The sequence below is a fragment of the Scyliorhinus torazame genome, unplaced genomic scaffold, assembly GCF_047496885.1.
Source record: "Scyliorhinus torazame isolate Kashiwa2021f unplaced genomic scaffold, sScyTor2.1 scaffold_700, whole genome shotgun sequence".
NCBI classification, from domain to species: Eukaryota; Metazoa; Chordata; class Chondrichthyes; order Carcharhiniformes; family Scyliorhinidae; genus Scyliorhinus; species Scyliorhinus torazame.
In genome coordinates this window covers 73213-92921 of record NW_027308427.1, presented here as the reverse complement: position 1 = coordinate 92921, position 19709 = coordinate 73213, and the positions used below count along the sequence as shown (strand labels likewise).

The following is a 19709-nucleotide window of genomic DNA, read 5'->3' as shown; positions in this document are numbered from 1 at the left end:
CCCTATCTCTGTAACCTCCTCCAGCCCCTACACCCCCTCCCTATCTCTGTAACCTCCTCCAGCCCTACACCCCCTCCCTATCTCTGTAACCTCCTCCAGCCCCTACACCCCCTCCCTATCTCTGTAACCACCTCCAGCCCCGACACCCCCTCTCTATCTCTGTAACCTCCACCAGCCCCTACACCCCCTCCCTATCTCTGTAACCACCTCCAGCCCCGACACCCCCTCCCTATCTCTGTAACCTCCTCCAGCCCCTACACCCCCTCCCAATCTCTGTAACCTCCTCCAGCTCCTACACCCCCTCCCTATCTCTGTAACCTCCTCCAGCCCCTACACCCCCTCCCTATCTCTGTAACCTCCTCCAGCCCCTACTCCCCCTCCCTATCTCTGTAACCTCCTCCAGCCCCTACACCCCCTCCCTATCTTTGTAACCTCCTCCAGCCCCTACACCCCCCTCCCTATCTCTGTAAGCTCCTCCAGCCCCTACACCCCCTCCCTATCTCTGTAACCTCCTCCAGCCCCTACACCCCCTCCCTATCTCTGTAACCTCCTCCAGCTCCTACACCCCCTCCCTATCTCTGTAACCTCCTCCAGCCCCTACACCCCCTCCCTATCTTTGTAACCTCCTCCAGCCCCTACACCCCCCTCCCTATCTCTGTAAGCTCCTCCAGCCCCTACACCCCCTCCCTATCTTTGTAACCTCCTCCAGCCCCTACACCCCCCTCCCTATCTCTGTAACCTCCTCCAGCCCCTACACCCCCTCCCTATCTCTGTAACCTCCTCCAGCCCCCACACAGCCTCCCTATCTCTGTAACCTCCTCCAGCCCCGACACCCCCTCCCTATCTCTGTAACCTCCTCCAGCCCCGACACCCCCTCCCAATCTCTGTAACCTCCTCCAGCTCCTACACCCCCTCCCTATCTCTGTAACCTCCTCCAGCCCCTACACCCCCTCCCTATATCTGTAACCACCTCCAGCCCCTACACCCGCTCCCTATCTCTGTAACCTCCTCCAGCCCCTACTCCCCCTCCCTATCTCTGTAACCTCCTCCAGCCCCTACACCCCCTCCCTATCTTTGTAACCTCCTCCAGCCCCTACACCCCCCTCCCTATCTCTATAAGCTCCTCCAGCCCCTACACCCCCTCCCTATCTCTGTAACCTCCTCCAGCCCCTACACCCCCTCCCTATCTCTGTAACCTCCTCCAGCCCCTACACCCCCTCCCTATCTTTGGAACCCCCTCCAGTCCCTACACCCCCTCCCTATCTCTGTAACCTCCTCCAGCCCCTACACCCCCTCCCTATCTCTGTAACCTCCTCCAGCCCCTACACCCCCCTCCCTATCTCTGTAAGCTCCTCCAGCCCCTACACCCCCTCCCTATCTCTGTAACCTCCTCCAGCCCCGGCACCCCCTCCCTATCTCAGTAACCTCCTCCAGCCCCTACACCCCCTCCCTATCTCTGTAACCTCCTCCAGCCCCTACACCCCCTCCCTATCTTTGTAACCTCCTCCAGCCCCTACACCCCCTCCCTATCTCTGTAACCTCCTCCAGCCCCGACACCCCCTCCCTATCTCTGTAACCTCCTCCAGCCCCTACACCCCCTCCCTATCTCTGTAACCTCCTCCAGCCCCTACACCCCCTCCCTATCTCTGTAACCTCCTCCAGCCCCTACACCCCCTCCCTATCTTTGTAACCTCCTCCAGCCCCTACACCCCCCTCCCTATCTCTGTAAGCTCCTCCAGCCCCTACACCCCCCTCCCTATCTCTGTAACCTCCTCCAGCCCCTACACCCCCTCCCTATCTTTGTAACCTCCTCCAGCCCCTACACCCCCTCCCTATCTCTGTAACCTCCTCCAGCCCCGACACCCCCTCCCTATCTCTGTAACCTCCTCCAGCCCCTACACCCCCTCCCTATCTCTGTAACCTCCTCCAGCCCCTACACCCCCTCCCTATCTCTGTAACCTCCTCCAGCCCCTACACCCCCTCCCTATCTTTGTAACCTCCTCCAGCCCCTACACCCCCCTCCCTATCTCTGTAACCTCCTCCAGCCCCTACACCCCCTCCCTATCTCTGTAACCTCCTCCAGCCCCTACACCCGCTCCCTATCTCTGTAACCTCCTCCAGTCCCCTACACCACCTCCCTATCTCTGTAACCTCCTCCAGCCACTACACCCCCTCCCTATCTCTGTAACCTCCTCCAGCCCCTACACCCCCTCCCTATCTCTGTAACCTCCTCCAGCCCCTACACCACCTCCCTATCTCTGTAACCTCCTCCAGCCCCTACACCCGCTCCCTATCTCTGTAACCTCCTCCAGTCCTTACATCCCCTCCATGCACGTGTTTGCGGCGGGAGGACGCGGTTGTGCGAGAGCGCAGTGGGTGTGCGGGAGCGCAGTGGATGTGCGAGAGCACAGTGGGTGTGCGAGAGCGCAGTGGGTGTGCGAGAGCGCAGTGGGTGTGCGAGAGCGCAGTGGGTGTGCGAGAGCGCAGTGGATGTGCGAGAGCGCAGTGGGTGTGCGAGGCTCTTGCCCATCTCGGTCAGTCAGTCTCTGCTGTGTCAGGGCTCTTTCCCACCTTGCAGACTCACACGGGGAAAAGGTTCGGAGAACAATGAAGAAAGGCAGGAAGAAGACACAGACCGCACCACCATCAACTCCTGTCGACCCAGAGAGACAGAAAGTGCTCGAGCATTACCTGAAGCTGAGGAGGTAAGTCCTGTGCCCGCAATCCATTGCCCTCTCACCCAGGGAGGTCGTCCGCTTGGTCAGTGCGACGCTCCCACAGTGCCGCGCACCCTCAGTACCGACCCTCCCACAGTGCGACGCTCCCTCAGTACTGACCCTCCCACAGTGCGACGCTCCCTCAGTACCGTCCCTCCCACAGTGCGACGCTCCCTCAGTACTGACCCTCCCACAGTGCGACGCTCCCTCAGTACTGACCCTCCCACAGTGCGACGCTCCCTCAGTACTGACCCTCCCACAGTGCGACGCTCCCTCAGTACCGACCCTCCCACAGTGCAGCGCTCCCTCAGTACTGACCCTCCCACAGTGCGACACTCCCTCAGTACTGACCCTCCCACAGTGCAGCGCTCCCTCAGTACTGACCCACCCACAGTGCGGTGCTCCCTCAGTACTGACCCGACCACAGTGCAGCGCTCCCTCAGCACTGCCTCCCACAGTGCGGCGCTCCCTCAGTACTGACCCTACCACAGAGCGGCGCTCCATCAGTACTTACCCTCCCACAGAGCGGCGCTCCCTCAGTACTGACCCTCCCACAGTGCGGCACTCCCTCAATACTGACCCTCCCACAGAGCGGCGCTCCCTCAGTACTGACCCTCCCACAGAGCGGCGCTCCCTCAGTACTGACCCTCCCACAGAGCGGCGCTCCCTCAGTACTGACACTCCCACAGTGCGGCACTCCCTCAGTACTGACCCTCCAACAGTGCAGAGCTCCCTCAGTACCGACCCTCCCACAGTGCAGTGCTCCCTCAGTACTGACCCTCCCACAGTGCGGCGCTCCCTCAGTACTGACCCTCCCACAGTGCGGTGCTCCCTCAGGACTGACCCTCCCACAGAGCGGCGCTTCCTCAGTACTGACCCTCCCACAGTGCGGTGCTCCCTCAGTACTGACCCTCCCACAGTGCGGCGCTCCCTCAGTACTGACCCTCCCACAATGCGGTGCTCCCTCAGGACTGACCCTCCCACAGTGCGCCGCTCCCTCACTACTGACCCTCTGACAGTGCGGCGCTCCCTCAGCACTGACCCTCCGACAGTGCGGCGCTCCCTCAGCACTGACCCTCCGACAGTGCGGCGCTCCCTCAGCACTGACCCTCCGACAGTGCGGCGCTCCCTCAGCACTGACCCTCCGACAGTGCGGCGCTCCCTCAGCACTGACCCTCCGACAGTGCGGCGCTCCCTCAGCACTGACCCTCCGACAGTGCGGCACTCCCACAGTACTGACCCTCCAACAGTGCGGCGCTCCCTCAGCACTGACCCTCCCACAGTGCGGCACTCCCTCAGTACTGACCCTCTAACAGTGCGGCACTCCCTCAGCACTGACCCTCCCACAGTGCGGAGCTCCCTCGGTACTGACCCTCCCTTAGTACTGACCCTCCCACAGTACTGACCCTCCCTCAGTACTGACCCTCCCACAGTGCAGTGCTCTCTCAGTACTGACCCTCCGACAGTGCGGAGCTCCCTCAGTACTGACCCTCCCTCAGTACTGACCCTCCCTCAGTACTGACCCTCCCTCAGTACTGACCCTCCCTCAGTACTGACCCTCCCTCAGTACTGACCCTCCCTCAGTACTGACCCTCTCTCAGTACTGACCCTCCCACAGTGCGGTGCTCTCTCAGTACTGACCCTCCGACAGTGCAGCGCTCCCTCAGTACTGACCCCACAGTGCGGTGCTCCCTCAGTACTGACCCTCTGATAGTGCGGCGCTCCCTCAGTACTGACCCTCCCACAGTGCGGCGCAACCTCAGTACTGACCCTCCAACAGTGCGGCGCTCCCTCAGTACTGACCCTCCCACAGCGCGGCGCTCCCTCAGTACTGACCCTCCCACAGTGCGGTGCTCCCTCAGTACTGACCTTCCTACAGTGCAGTGCTCCCTCAGTACTGACCCTCCCACAGTGCAGTGCTCCCTCAGTACTGACCCTCCCACAGTGCGTCGCTCCCTCAGTACTGACCCTCCCACAGTGCAGTGCTCCCTCAGTACTGACCCTCCCACAGTGCGTCGCTCCCTCAGTACTGACCCTCCCACAGTGCAGTGCTCCCTCAGTATTGACCCTCCCACAGTGCGGCGCTCCCTCAGTACTGACCCTCCCACAGTGCGGTGCTCCCTCAGGACTGACCCTCCCACAGTGCGCTGCTCCCTCAGTACTGACCCTCTGACAGTGCGGCACTCCCTCAGCACTGACCCTCCGACAGTGCGGCGCTCCCTCAGTACTGACCCACCCTCAGTACTGACTCTCTGACAGTGCGGCACTCCCTCAGTACTGACCCTCCGACAGTGCGGCACTCCCTCAGCACTGACCCTCCCCCAGGGCGGCACTCCCTCAGTACTGACCCTCTGACAGTGCGGCACTCCCTCAGTACTGACCCTCCCACAGTGGGGAGCTCCCTCAGTACTGACCCTCCCTCAGTACTGACCTCCCCACAGTGCGGTGCTCTCTCAGTACTGACCCGCTGACAGTGCGGCACTCCCTCAGCACTGACCCTCCGACAGTGCGGCGCTCCCTCAGTACTGACCCTCCCTCAGTACTGACCCTCTGACAGTGCGGCACTCCCTCAGTACTGACCCTCCCTCAGTACTGACCCTCTCTCAGTACTGACCCTCCCACAGTGCGGTGCTCTCTCAGTACTGACCCTCCGACAGTGCGGCGCTCCCTCAGTACTGACCCTCCGACACTGCGGCACTCCCTCAGTACTGACCCTCCCACAGCGCAGTGCTCCCTCAGTACTGACCCTCCCACAGTGCGTCGCTCCCTCAGTCCTGACCCTCCCACAGTGCAGTGCTCCCTCAGTACTGACCCTCCCACAGTGCGGCGCTCCCTCAGTACTGAACCTCCCACAGTGCAGCGCTCCCTCAGTACTGACCCTCCCACAGTGCGGCGCTCCCTCAGTACTGACCCTCCCACAGTGTGGCGCCCCCTCAGTACTGACCCTCCCACAGTGCGGCGCTCCCTCAGTACTGACCCTCCCACAGTGCGGCGCTCCCTCAGTACTGACCCTCCCACAGTGCGGCGCTCCCTCAGTACTGACCCTCCCACAGTGCGGCACTCCCTCAGTACTGACCCTCCCACAGTGCGGCGCTCCCTCAGTACTGACCCTCCGACAGTGCGGCGCTCCCTCAGTACTGACCCTCCCACAGTGCGGCACTCCCTCAGTACTGACCCTCCCACAGTGCGGCGCTCCCTCAGTACTGACCCTCCCACAGTGCGGCGTTCCCTCAGTACTGACCCTCTGACAGTGCAGCACTCCCTCAGTACTGACCCTCTGACAGTGCGGCACTCCCTCAGTACTGACCCTCCCACAGTGCGGCACTCCCTCAGTATTGACCCTCCGACAGTGCGGTGCTCTCTCAGTACTGACCCTCCGACAGTGCGGAGCTCCCTCAGTACTGACCCTCCGACAGTGCGGAGCTCCCTCAGCACTGACCCTCCCAGAGTGCGGAGCTCCCTCAGTACTGACCCTCCCACAGTGCGGCGCTCCCTCAGTACTGACCCTCCCACAGTGCGGCGCTCCCTCAGTACTGACCCTCCCACAGTGCGGCACTCCCTCAGTACTGACCCTCCCACAGTGCAGCGCTCCCTCAGTACTGACCCTCCCACAGTGCGGCACTCCCTCAGTACTGACCCTCCCACAGTGCGGCGTTCCCTCAGTACTGACCCTCTGACAGTGCGGCGCTCCCTCAGTACTGACCCTCCCACAGTGCGGCGCTCCCTCAGTACTGACCCTCCCACAGTGCGGCGTTCCCTCAGTACTGCCCCTCCCACAGTGCGGCACTCCCTCAGTACTGACCCTCCCACAGTGCGGCGCTCCCTCAGTACTGACCCTCCGACAGTGCGGAGCTCCCTCAGCACTGACCCTCCCACAGTGCGGAGCTCCCTCAGCACTGACCCTCCCACAGTGCGGCGCTCCCTCAGTACTGACCCTCTGACAGTGCGGCACTCCCTCAGTACTGACCCTCTGACAGTGCAGCACTCCCTCAGTACTGACCCTCTGACAGTGCGGAGCTCCCTCAGTACTGACCCTCCCACAGTGCGGCACTCCCTCAGTACTGACCCTCCCACAGTGCGGCACTCCCTCAGTACTGACCCTCCCACAGTGCGGCGCTCCCTCAGCACTGACCCACCGACAGTGCGGAGCTCCCTCAGTACTGACCCTCCGACATTGCAGCACTCCCTCAGTACTGACCCTCCCACAGTGCGGCACTCCCTCAGTACTGACCCTCCCACAGTGCGGCGCTCCCTCAGTACTGACCCTCCCACAGTGCGGCACTCCCTCAGTACTGACCCTCCGACAGTGCGGAGCTCCCTCAGTACTGACCCTCCCACAGTGCGGTGCTCCCTCAGTCCTGACCCTCCCACAGTGCGGCACTCCCTAAGTACTGACCCTCCGACAGTGCGGAGCTCCCTCAGTACTGACCCTCCCACAGTGCGGCACTCCCTCAGTACTGACCCTCTGACAGTGCGGAGCTCTCTCAGCACTGACCCTCCCACAGTGCGGCGCTCCCTCAGTACTGACCCTCCGACAGTGCGGCGCTCCCTCAGTACTGACCCTCTGACAGTGCGGAGCTCCCTCAGTACTGACCCTCCGACAGTGCGGTGCTCCCTCAGCACTGACCCTCCCACAGTGCGGCGCTCCCTCAGTACTGACCCTTTGACAGTGCGGCGCTCCCTCAGTACTGACCCTCCCACAGTGCGGCACTCCCTCAGTACTGACCCTCTGACAGTGCGGCGCTCCCTCAGTACTGACACTCCGACAGTGTGGAGCTCCCTCAGTCCTGACCCTCTGACAGTGCGGCGCTCCCTCAGTACTGACACTCCGACAGTGCAGAGCTCCCTCAGTACTGACCCTCCGACAGTGCGGCGCTCCCTCAGCACTGACCCTCCGACAGTGCGGAGCTCCCTCAGTACTGACCCTCGCACAGTGCGTCGCTCCCTCAGTACTGACCCTCTGACAGTGCGGCACTCCCTCAGTACTGACCCTCTAACAGTGCGGAGCTCCCTCAGTACTGACCCTCCCACAGTGCGGCACTCCCTCAGTACTGACCCTCCCACAGTGCGGCACTCCCTCAGTACTGACCCTCCCACAGTGCGGCGCTCCCTCAGCACTGACCCACCGACAGTGCGGAGCTCCCTCAGTACTGACCCTCCGACATTGCAGCACTCCCTCAGTACTGACCCTCCCACAGTGCGGCACTCCCTCAGTACTGACCCTCCCACAGTGCGGCGCTCCCTCAGTACTGACCCTCCCACAGTGCGGCACTCCCTCAGTACTGACCCTCCGACAGTGCGGAGCTCCCTCAGTACTGACCCTCCCACAGTGCGGTGCTCCCTCAGTACTGAACCTCCCACAGTGCAGCGCTCCCTCAGTACTGACCCTCTGACAGTGCGGAGCTCCCTCAGTACTGACACTCCGACAGTGCGGTGCTCCCTCAGCACTGACCCTCCCACAGTGCGGCGTTCCCTCAGTACTGACCCTCTGACAGTGCGGCGCTCCCTCAGTACTGACCCTCCCACAGTGCGGCGCTCCCTCAGTACTGACCCTCCCACAGTGCGGCGTTCCCTCAGTACTGTCCCTCTGACAGTGCAGCACTCCCTCAGTACTGACCCTCTGACAGTGCGGCGCTCCCTCAGTACTGACACTCCGACAGTGCAGAGCTCCCTCAGTACTGACCCTCCGACAGTGCGGCGCTCCCTCAGCACTGACCCTCCGACAGTGCGGAGCTCCCTCAGTACTGACCCTCGCACAGTGCGTCGCTCCCTCAGTACTGACCCTCTGACAGTGCGGCACTCCCTCAGTACTGACCCTCTGACAGTGCGGAGCTCCCTCAGTACTGACCCTCCCACAGTGCGGCACTCCCTCAGTACTGACCCTCCCACAGTGCGGCACTCCCTCAGTACTGACCCTCCCACAGTGCGGCGCTCCCTCAGCACTGACCCACCGACAGTGCGGAGCTCCCTCAGTACTGACCCTCCGACATTGCAGCACTCCCTCAGTACTGACCCTCCCACAGTGCGGCACTCCCTCAGTACTGACCCTCCCACAGTGCGGCGCTCCCTCAGTACTGACCCTCCCACAGTGCGGCACTCCCTCAGTACTGACCCTCCGACAGTGCGGAGCTCCCTCAGTACTGACCCTCCCACAGTGCGGTGCTCCCTCAGTCCTGACCCTCCCACAGTGCGGCACTCCCTAAGTACTGACCCTCCGACAGTGCGGAGCTCCCTCGGTACTGACCCTCCCACAGTGCGGCACTCCCTCAGTACTGACCCTCTGACAGTGCGGAGCTCTCTCAGCACTGACCCTCCCACAGTGCGGCGCTCCCTCAGTACTGACCCTCCGACAGTGCGGCGCTCCCTCAGTACTGACCCTCTGACAGTGCGGAGCTCCCTCAGTACTGACCCTCCGACAGTGCGGTGCTCCCTCAGCACTGACCCTCCCACAGTGCGGCGCTCCCTCAGTACTGACCCTTTGACAGTGCGGCGCTCCCTCAGTACTGACCCTCCCACAGTGCGGCACTCCCTCAGTACTGACCCTCTGACAGTGCGGCGCTCCCTCAGTACTGACCCTCTGACAGTGCGGAGCTCCCTCAGTACTGACCCTCTGACAGTGCGGCGCTCCCTCAGTACTGACACTCCGACAGTGCAGAGCTCCCTCAGTACTGACCCTCCGACAGTGCGGCGCTCCCTCAGCACTGACCCTCCGACAGTGCGGAGCTCCCTCAGTACTGACCCTCGCACAGTGCGTCGCTCCCTCAGTACTGACCCTCTGACAGTGCGGCACTCCCTCAGTACTGACCCTCTGACAGTGCGGAGCTCCCTCAGTACTGACCCTCCCACAGTGCGGCACTCCCTCAGTACTGACCCTCCACAGTGCGGCACTCCCTCAGTACTGACCCTCCCACAGTGCGGCGCTCCCTCAGCACTGACCCACCGACAGTGCGGAGCTCCCTCAGTACTGACCCTCCGACATTGCAGCACTCCCTCAGTACTGACCCTCCCACAGTGCGGCACTCCCTCAGTACTGACCCTCCCACAGTGCGGCGCTCCCTCAGTACTGACCCTCCCACAGTGCGGCACTCCCTCAGTACTGACCCTCCGACAGTGCGGAGCTCCCTCAGTACTGACCCTCCCACAGTGCGGTGCTCCCTCAGTACTGAACCTCCCACAGTGCAGCGCTCCCTCAGTACTGACCCTCTGACAGTGCGGAGCTCCCTCAGTACTGACCCTCCGACAGTGCGGTGCTCCCTCAGCACTGACCCTCCCACAGTGCGGCGTTCCCTCAGTACTGACCCTCTGACAGTGCGGCGCTCCCTCAGTACTGACCCTCCCACAGTGCGGCGCTCCCTCAGTACTGACCCTCCCACAGTGCGGCGTTCCCTCAGTACTGACCCTCTGACAGTGCAGCACTCCCTCAGTACTGACCCTCTGACAGTGCGGCGCTCCCTCAGTACTGACACTCCGACAGTGCAGAGCTCCCTCAGTACTGACCCTCCGACAGTGCGGCGCTCCCTCAGCACTGACCCTCCGACAGTGCGAAGCTCCCTCAGTACTGACCCTCGCACAGTGCGTCGCTCCCTCAGTACTGACCCTCTGACAGTGCGGCACTCCCTCAGTACTGACCCTCTGACAGTGCGGAGCTCCCTCAGTACTGACCCTCCCACAGTGCGGCACTCCCTCAGTACTGACCCTCCCACAGTGCGGCACTCCCTCAGTACTGACCCTCCGACATTGCAGCACTCCCTCAGTACTGACCCTCCCACAGTGCGGCACTCCCTCAGTACTGACCCTCCCACAGTGCGGCGCTCCCTCAGTACTGACCCTCCCACAGTGCGGCACTCCCTCAGTACTGACCCTCCGACAGTGCGGAGCTCCCTCAGTACTGACCCTCCCACAGTGCGGTGCTCCCTCAGTCCTGACCCTCCCACAGTGCGGCACTCCCTAAGTACTGACCCTCCGACAGTGCGGAGCTCCCTCGGTACTGACCCTCCCACAGTGCGGCACTCCCTCAGTACTGACCCTCTGACAGTGCGGAGCTCTCTCAGCACTGACCCTCCCACAGTGCGGCGCTCCCTCAGTACTGACCCTCTGACAGTGCGGAGCTCTCTCAGCACTGACCCTCCCACAGTGCGGCGCTCCCTCAGTACTGACCCTCCGACAGTGCGGCGCTCCCTCAGTACTGACCCTCTGACAGTGCGGAGCTCCCTCAGTACTGACCCTCCGACAGTGCGGTGCTCCCTCAGCACTGACCCTCCCACAGTGCGGCGCTCCCTCAGTACTGACCCTTTGACAGTGCGGCGCTCCCTCAGTACTGACCCTCCCACAGTGCGGCACTCCCTCAGTACTGACCCTCTGACAGTGCGGCGCTCCCTCAGTACTGACACTCCGACAGTGTGGAGCTCCCTCAGTCCTGACCCTCTGACAGTGCGGCGCTCCCTCAGTACTGACACTCCGACAGTGCAGAGCTCCCTCAGCACTGACCCACCGACAGTGCGGAGCTCCCTCAGTACTGACCCTCCGACATTGCAGCACTCCCTCAGTACTGACCCTCGCACAGTGCGTCGCTCCCTCAGTACTGACCCTCTGACAGTGCGGCACTCCCTCAGTACTGACCCTCCCACACTGCGGCGCTCCCTCAGTACTGACCCTCCCACAGTGCGGCACTCCCTCAGTACTGACCCTCCCACAGTGCGGCGCTCCCTCAGCACTGACCCTCTGACAGTGCAGTGCTCCCTCAGTACTGACTCTCGTACAGTGCGGCACTCCCTCAGTACTGACCCTCCGACATTGCAGCACTCCCTCAGTACTGACCCTCGCACAGTGCGTCGCTCCCTCAGTACTGACCCTCTGACAGTGCGGCACTCCCTCAGTACTGACCCTCCCACACTGCGGCGCTCCCTCAGTACTGACCCTCCCACAGTGCGGCACTCCCTCAGTACTGACCCTCCCACAGTGCGGCGCTCCCTCAGCACTGACCCTCTGACAGTGCAGCGCTCCCTTAGTACTGACCCTCCCACAGTGCGGAGCTCCCTCAGTACTGACCCTCCCACAGTGCGGCGCTCCCTCAGTACTGACTCTCGCACAGTGCGGCACTCCCTCAGTGCTGACCCTCTGACAGTGCGGCGCTCCCTCAGCACTGACCCTCCCACAGTGCGGCGCTCCCTCAGTACTGACCCTCCCACAGTGCGGCGCTCCCTCAGTACTGACCCTCCCACAGTGCAGCGCTCCCTCAGTACTGACCCTCCCACAGTGCGGCGCTCCCTCAGTACTGACCCTCTGACAGTGCGGCGCTCCCTCAGTACTGACCCTCTGACAGTGCAGCACTCCTTCAGTACTGACCCGCCCACAGTGCGACGCTCCCTCAGTACTGACCCTCCCACAGTGCGGCACTCCCTCAGTACTGACCCCCCCACAGTGCGGTGCTCCCTCAGTACTGACCCTCCCACAGTGCGGCGCTCTTTCAGTACTGACCCTCCCACAATGCGGTGCTCCCTCAGGACTGACCCTCCCACAGTGCGCCGCTCCCTCACTACTGACCCTCTGACAGTGCGGCACTCCCTCAGCACTGACCCTCCGACAGTGCGGCGCTCCCTCAGCACTGACCCTCCGACAGTGCGGCGCTCCCTCAGCACTGACCCTCCGACAGTGCGGCGCTCCCTCAGCACTGACCCTCCGACAGTGCGGCGCTCCCTCAGCACTGACCCTCCGACAGTGCGGCGCTCCCTCAGCACTGACCCTCCGACAGTGCGGCACTCCCACAGTACTGACCCTCCAACAGTGCGGCGCTCCCTCAGCACTGACCCTCCCACAGTGCGGCACTCCCTCAGTACTGACCCTCTAACAGTGCGGCACTCCCTCAGCACTGACCCTCCCACAGTGCGGAGCTCCCTCGGTACTGACCCTCCCTTAGTACTGACCCTCCCACAGTACTGACCCTCCCTCAGTACTGACCCTCCCACAGTGCAGTGCTCTCTCAGTACTGACCCTCCGACAGTGCGGAGCTCCCTCAGTACTGATCCTCCCTCAGTACTGACCCTCCCTCAGTACTGACCCTCCCTCAGTACTGACCCTCCCTCAGTACTGACCCTCCCTCAGTACTGACCCTCCCTCAGTACTGACCCTCTCTCAGTACTGACCCTCCCACAGTGCGGTGCTCTCTCAGTACTGACCCTCCGACAGTGCAGCGCTCCCTCAGTACTGACCCCACAGTGCGGTGCTCCCTCAGTACTGACCCTCTGATAGTGCGGCGCTCCCTCAGTACTGACCCTCCCACAGTGCGGCGCAACCTCAGTACTGACCCTCCAACAGTGCGGCGCTCCCTCAGTACTGACCCTCCCACAGCGCGGCGCTCCCTCAGTACTGACCCTCCCACAGTGCGGTGCTCCCTCAGTACTGACCTTCCTACAGTGCAGTGCTCCCTCAGTACTGACCCTCCCACAGTGCAGTGCTCCCTCAGTACTGACCCTCCCACAGTGCGTCGCTCCCTCAGTACTGACCCTCCCACAGTGCAGTGCTCCCTCAGTATTGACCCTCCCACAGTGCGGCGCTCCCTCAGTACTGACCCTCCCACAGTGCGGTGCTCCCTCAGGACTGACCCTCCCACAGTGCGCTGCTCCCTCAGTACTGACCCTCTGACAGTGCGGCACTCCCTCAGCACTGACCCTCCGACAGTGCGTAGCTCCCTCAGTACTGACCCTCCCACAGTGCGGCGCTCCCTCAGTACTGACTCTCCCACAGTGCGGCACTCCCTCAGTACTGACCCTCCCACAGTGCGGCGCTCCCTCAGTACTGACCCTCCGACAGTGCGGCGCTCCCTCAGTACTGACCCTCCCACAGTGCGGCACTCCCTCAGTACTGACCCTCCCACAGTGCGGCGCTCCCTCAGTACTGACCCTCCCACAGTGCGGCGTTCCCTCAGTACTGACCCTCTGACAGTGCAGCACTCCCTCAGTACTGACCCTCTGACAGTGCGGCACTCCCTCAGTACTGACCCTCCCACAGTGCGGCACTCCCACAGTATTGACCCTCCGACAGTGCGGTGCTCTCTCAGTACTGACCCTCCGACAGTGCGGAGCTCCCTCAGTACTGACCCTCCGACAGTGCGGAGCTCCCTCAGCACTGACCCTCCCAGAGTGCGGAGCTCCCTCAGTACTGACCCTCCCACAGTGCGGCGCTCCCTCAGTACTGACCCTCCCACAGTGCGGCACTCCCTCAGTACTGACCCTCCCACAGTGCAGCGCTCCCTCAGTACTGACCCTCCCACAGTGCGGCACTCCCTCAGTACTGACCCTCCCACAGTGCGGCGTTCCCTCAGTACTGACCCTCTGACAGTGCGGCGCTCCCTCAGTACTGACCCTCCCACAGTGCGGCGCTCCCTCAGTACTGACCCTCCCACAGTGCGGCGTTCCCTCAGTACTGACCCTCTGACAGTGCAGCACTCCCTCAGTACTGACCCTCTGACAGTGCGGCACTCCCTCAGTACTGACCCTCCCACAGTGCGGCACTCCCTCAGTACTGACCCTCCCACAGTGCGGCGCTCCCTCAGTACTGACCCTCCGACAGTGCGGAGCTCCCTCAGCACTGACCCTCCCACAGTGCGGAGCTCCCTCAGCACTGACCCTCCCACAGTGCGGCGCTCCCTCAGTACTGACCCTCTGACAGTGCGGCACTCCCTCAGTACTGACCCTCTGACAGTGCAGCACTCCCTCAGTACTGACCCTCTGACAGTGCGGAGCTCCCTCAGTACTGACCCTCCCACAGTGCGGCACTCCCTCAGTACTGACCCTCCCACAGTGCGGCACTCCCTCAGTACTGACCCTCCCACAGTGCGGCGCTCCCTCAGCACTGACCCACCGACAGTGCGGAGCTCCCTCAGTACTGACCCTCCGACATTGCAGCACTCCCTCAGTACTGACCCTCCCACAGTGCGGCACTCCCTCAGTACTGACCCTCCCACAGTGCGGCGCTCCCTCAGTACTGACCCTCCCACAGTGCGGCACTCCCTCAGTACTGACCCTCCGACAGTGCGGAGCTCCCTCAGTACTGACCCTCCCACAGTGCGGTGCTCCCTCAGTCCTGACCCTCCCACAGTGCGGCACTCCCTAAGTACTGACCCTCCGACAGTGCGGAGCTCCCTCAGTACTGACCCTCCCACAGTGCGGCACTCCCTCAGTACTGACCCTCTGACAGTGCGGAGCTCTCTCAGCACTGACCCTCCCACAGTGCGGCGCTCCCTCAGTACTGACCCCTCCGACAGTGCGGCGCTCCCTCAGTACTGACCCTCTGACAGTGCGGAGCTCCCTCAGTACTGACCCTCCGACAGTGCGGTGCTCCCTCAGCACTGACCCTCCCACAGTGCGGCGCTCCCTCAGTACTGACCCTTTGACAGTGCGGCGCTCCCTCAGTACTGACCCTCCCACAGTGCGGCACTCCCTCAGTACTGACCCTCTGACAGTGCGGCGCTCCCTCAGTACTGACACTCCGACAGTGTGGAGCTCCCTCAGTCCTGACCCTCTGACAGTGCGGCGCTCCCTCAGTACTGACACTCCGACAGTGCAGAGCTCCCTCAGTACTGACCCTCCGACAGTGCGGCGCTCCCTCAGCACTGACCCTCCGACAGTGCGGAGCTCCCTCAGTACTGACCCTCGCACAGTGCGGAGCTCCCTCAGTACTGACCCTCTGACAGTGCGGCACTCCCTCAGTACTGACCCTCTGACAGTGCGGAGCTCCCTCAGTACTGACCCTCCCACAGTGCGGCACTCCCTCAGTACTGACCCTCCCACAGTGCGGCACTCCCTCAGTACTGACCCTCCCACAGTGCGGCGCTCCCTCAGCACTGACCCACCGACAGTGCGGAGCTCCCTCAGTACTGACCCTCCGACATTGCAGCACTCCCTCAGTACTGACCCTCCCACAGTGCGGCACTCCCTCAGTACTGACCCTCCCACAGTGCGGCGCTCCCTCAGTACTGACCCTCCCACAGTGCGGCACTCCCTCAGTACTGACCCTCCGACAGTGCGGAGCTCCCTCAGTACTGACCCTCCCACAGTGCGGTGCTCCCTCAGTACTGAACCTCCCACAGTGCAGCGCTCCCTCAGTACTGACCCTCTGACAGTGCGGAGCTCCCTCAGTACTGACACTCCGACAGTGCGGTGCTCCCTCAGCACTGACCCTCCCACAGTGCGGCGTTCCCTCAGTACTGACCCTCTGACAGTGCGGCGCTCCCTCAGTACTGACCCTCCCACAGTGCGGCGCTCCCTCAGTACTGACCCTCCCACAGTGCGGCGTTCCCTCAGTACTGACCCTCTGACAGTGCAGCACTCCCTCAGTACTGACCCTCTGACAGTGCGGCGCTCCCTCAGTACTGACACTCCGACAGTGCAGAGCTCCCTCAGTACTGACCCTCCGACAGTGCGGCGCTCCCTCAGCACTGACCCTCCGACAGTGCGGAGCTCCCTCAGTACTGACCCTCGCACAGTGCGTCGCTCCCTCAGTACTGACCCTCTGACAGTGCGGCACTCCCTCAGTACTGACCCTCTGACAGTGCGGAGCTCCCTCAGTACTGACCCTCCCACAGTGCGGCACTCCCTCAGTACTGACCCTTCCACAGTGCGGCACTCCCTCAGTACTGACCCTCCCACAGTGCGGCGCTCCCTCAGCACTGACCCACCGACAGTGCGGAGCTCCCTCAGTACTGACCCTCCGACATTGCAGCACTCCCTCAGTACTGACCCTCCCACAGTGCGGCACTCCCTCAGTACTGACCCTCCCACAGTGCGGCGCTCCCTCAGTACTGACCCTCCCACAGTGCGGCACTCCCTCAGTACTGACCCTCCGACAGTGCGGTGCTCCCTCAGTACTGACCCTCCCACAGTGCGGTGCTCCCTCAGTCCTGACCCTCCCACAGTGCGGCACTCCCTAAGTACTGACCCTCCGACAGTGCGGAGCTCCCTCGGTACTGACCCTCCCACAGTGCGGCACTCCCTCAGTACTGACCCTCTGACAGTGCGGAGCTCTCTCAGCACTGACCCTCCCACAGTGCGGCGCTCCCTCAGTACTGACCCTCCGACAGTGCGGCGCTCCCTCAGTACTGACCCTCTGACAGTGCGGAGCTCCCTCAGTACTGACCCTCCGACAGTGCGGTGCTCCCTCAGCACTGACCCTCCCACAGTGCGGCGCTCCCTCAGTACTGACCCTTTGACAGTGCGGCGCTCCCTCAGTACTGACCCTCCCACAGTGCGGCACTCCCTCAGTACTGACCCTCTGACAGTGCGGCGCTCCCTCAGTACTGACCCTCTGACAGTGCGGAGCTCCCTCAGTACTGACCCTCCGACAGTGCGGTGCTCCCTCAGCACTGACCCTCCCACAGTGCGGCGCTCCCTCAGTACTGACCCTTTGACAGTGCGGCGCTCCCTCAGTACTGACCCTCCCACAGTGCGGCACTCCCTCAGTACTGACCCTCTGACAGTGCGGCGCTCCCTCAGTACTGACACTCCGACAGTGTGGAGCTCCCTCAGTCCTGACCCTCTGACAGTGCGGCGCTCCCTCAGTACTGACACTCCGACAGTGCAGAGCTCCCTCAGTACTGACCCTCCGACAGTGCGGCGCTCCCTCAGCACTGACCCTCCGACAGTGCGGAGCTCCCTCAGTACTGACCCTCGCACAGTGCGTCGCTCCCTCAGTACTGACCCTCTGACAGTGCGGCACTCCCTCAGTACTGACCCTCTGACAGTGCGGAGCTCCCTCAGTACTGACCCTCCCACAGTGCGGCACTCCCTCAGTACTGACCCTCCCACAGTGCGGCACTCCCTCAGTACTGACCCTCCCACAGTGCGGCGCTCCCTCAGCACTGACCCACCGACAGTGCGGAGCTCCCTCAGTACTGACCCTCCGACATTGCAGCACTCCCTCAGTACTGACCCTCCCACAGTGCGGCACTCCCTCAGTACTGACCCTCCCACAGTGCGGCGCTCCCTCAGTACTGACCCTCCCACAGTGCGGCACTCCCTCAGTACTGACCCTCCGACAGTGCGGAGCTCCCTCAGTACTGACCCTCCCACAGTGCGGTGCTCCCTCAGTACTGAACCTCCCACAGTGCAGCGCTCCCTCAGTACTGACCCTCTCACAGTGCGGAGCTCCCTCAGTACTGACCCTCCGACAGTGCGGTGCTCCCTCAGCACTGACCCTCCCACAGTGCGGCGTTCCCTCAGTACTGACCCTCCCACAGTGCGGCGCTCCCTCAGTACTGACCCTCCCACAGTGCGGCGCTCCCTCAGTACTGACCCTCCCACAGTGCGGCGTTCCCTCAGTACTGACCCTCTGACAGTGCAGCACTCCCTCAGTACTGACCCTCTGACAGTGCGGCGCTCCCTCAGTACTGACACTCCGACAGTGCAGAGCTCCCTCAGTACTGACCCTCCGACAGTGCGGCGCTCCCTCAGCACTGACCCTCCGACAGTGCGGAGCTCCCTCAGTACTGACCCTCGCACAGTGCGTCGCTCCCTCAGTACTGACCCTCTGACAGTGCGGCTCTCCCTCAGTACTGACCCTCTGACAGTGCGGAGCTCCCTCAGTACTGACCCTCCCACAGTGCGGCACTCCCTCAGTACTGACCCTCCCACAGTGCGGCACTCCCTCAGTACTGACCCTCCCACAGTGCGGCGCTCCCTCAGCACTGACCCACCGACAGTGCGGAGCTCCCTCAGTACTGACCCTCCGACATTGCAGCACTCCCTCAGTACTGACCCTCCCACAGTGCGGCACTCCCTCAGTACTGACCCTCCCACAGTGCGGCGCTCCCTCAGTACTGACCCTCCCACAGTGCGGCACTCCCTCAGTACTGACCCTCCGACAGTGCGGAGCTCCCTCAGTACTGACCCTCCCACAGTGCGGTGCTCCCTCAGTCCTGACCCTCCCACAGTGCGGCACTCCCTAAGTACTGACCCTCCGACAGTGCGGAGCTCCCTCGGTACTGACCCTCCCACAGTGCGGCACTCCCTCAGTACTGACCCTCTGACAGTGCGGAGCTCTCTCAGCACTGACCCTCCCACAGTGCGGCGCTCCCTCAGTACTGACCCTCCGACAGTGCGGCGCTCCCTCAGTACTGACCCTCTGACAGTGCGGAGCTCCCTCAGTACTGACCCTCCGACAGTGCGGTGCTCCCTCAGCACTGACCCTCCCACAGTGCGGCGCTCCCTCAGTACTGACCCTTTGACAGTGCGGCGCTCCCTCAGTACTGACCCTCCCACAGTGCGGCACTCCCTCAGTACTGACCCTCTGACAGTGCGGCGCTCCCTCAGTACTGACACTCCGACAGTGTGGAGCTCCCTCAGTCCTGACCCTCTGACAGTGCGGCGCTCCCTCAGTACTGACACTCCGACAGTGCAGAGCTCCCTCAGCACTGACCCACCGACAGTGCGGAGCTCCCTCAGTACTGACCCTCCGACATTGCAGCACTCCCTCAGTACTGACCCTCGCACAGTGCGTCGCTCCCTCAGTACTGACCCTCTGACAGTGCGGCACTCCCTCAGTACTGACCCTCCCACACTGCGGCGCTCCCTCAGTACTGACCCTCCCACAGTGCGGCACTCCCTCAGTACTGACCCTCCCACAGTGCGGCGCTCCCTCAGCACTGACCCTCTGACAGTGCAGTGCTCCCTCAGTACTGACTCTCGCACAGTGCGGCACTCCCTCAGTACTGACCCTCTGACAGTGCGGAGCTCCCTCAGTACTGACCCTCCCACACTGCGGCGCTCCCTCAGTACTGACCCTCCCACAGTGCGGCACTCCCTCAGTACTGACCCTCCCACAGTGCGGGCGCTCCCTCAGCACTGACCCTCTGACAGTGCAGCGCTCCCTCAGTACTGACCCTCCCACAGTGCGGAGCTCCCTCAGTACTGACCCCTCCCACAGTGCGGGCGCTCTCCCTCAGTACTGACTCTCGCACAGTGCGGCACTCCCTCAGTGCTGACCCTCTGACAGTGCGGC

General features: G+C 63.0%; 1 protein-coding gene across 1 annotated transcript in view; it reads left to right on the top strand.

The window, feature by feature from the left end:
• scnm1 (sodium channel modifier 1) overlaps window positions 1–19709 on the top strand; it is a 37715-nt gene that overhangs the window by 13012 nt on the left and 4994 nt on the right. Inside the window, exon 3 of the mRNA XM_072494599.1 lies at window positions 2579–2705. Within this exon, the coding sequence (XP_072350700.1) occupies window positions 2579–2705 (127 nt within the window). The remainder of the gene's footprint in view (window positions 1–2578; window positions 2706–19709) is intronic.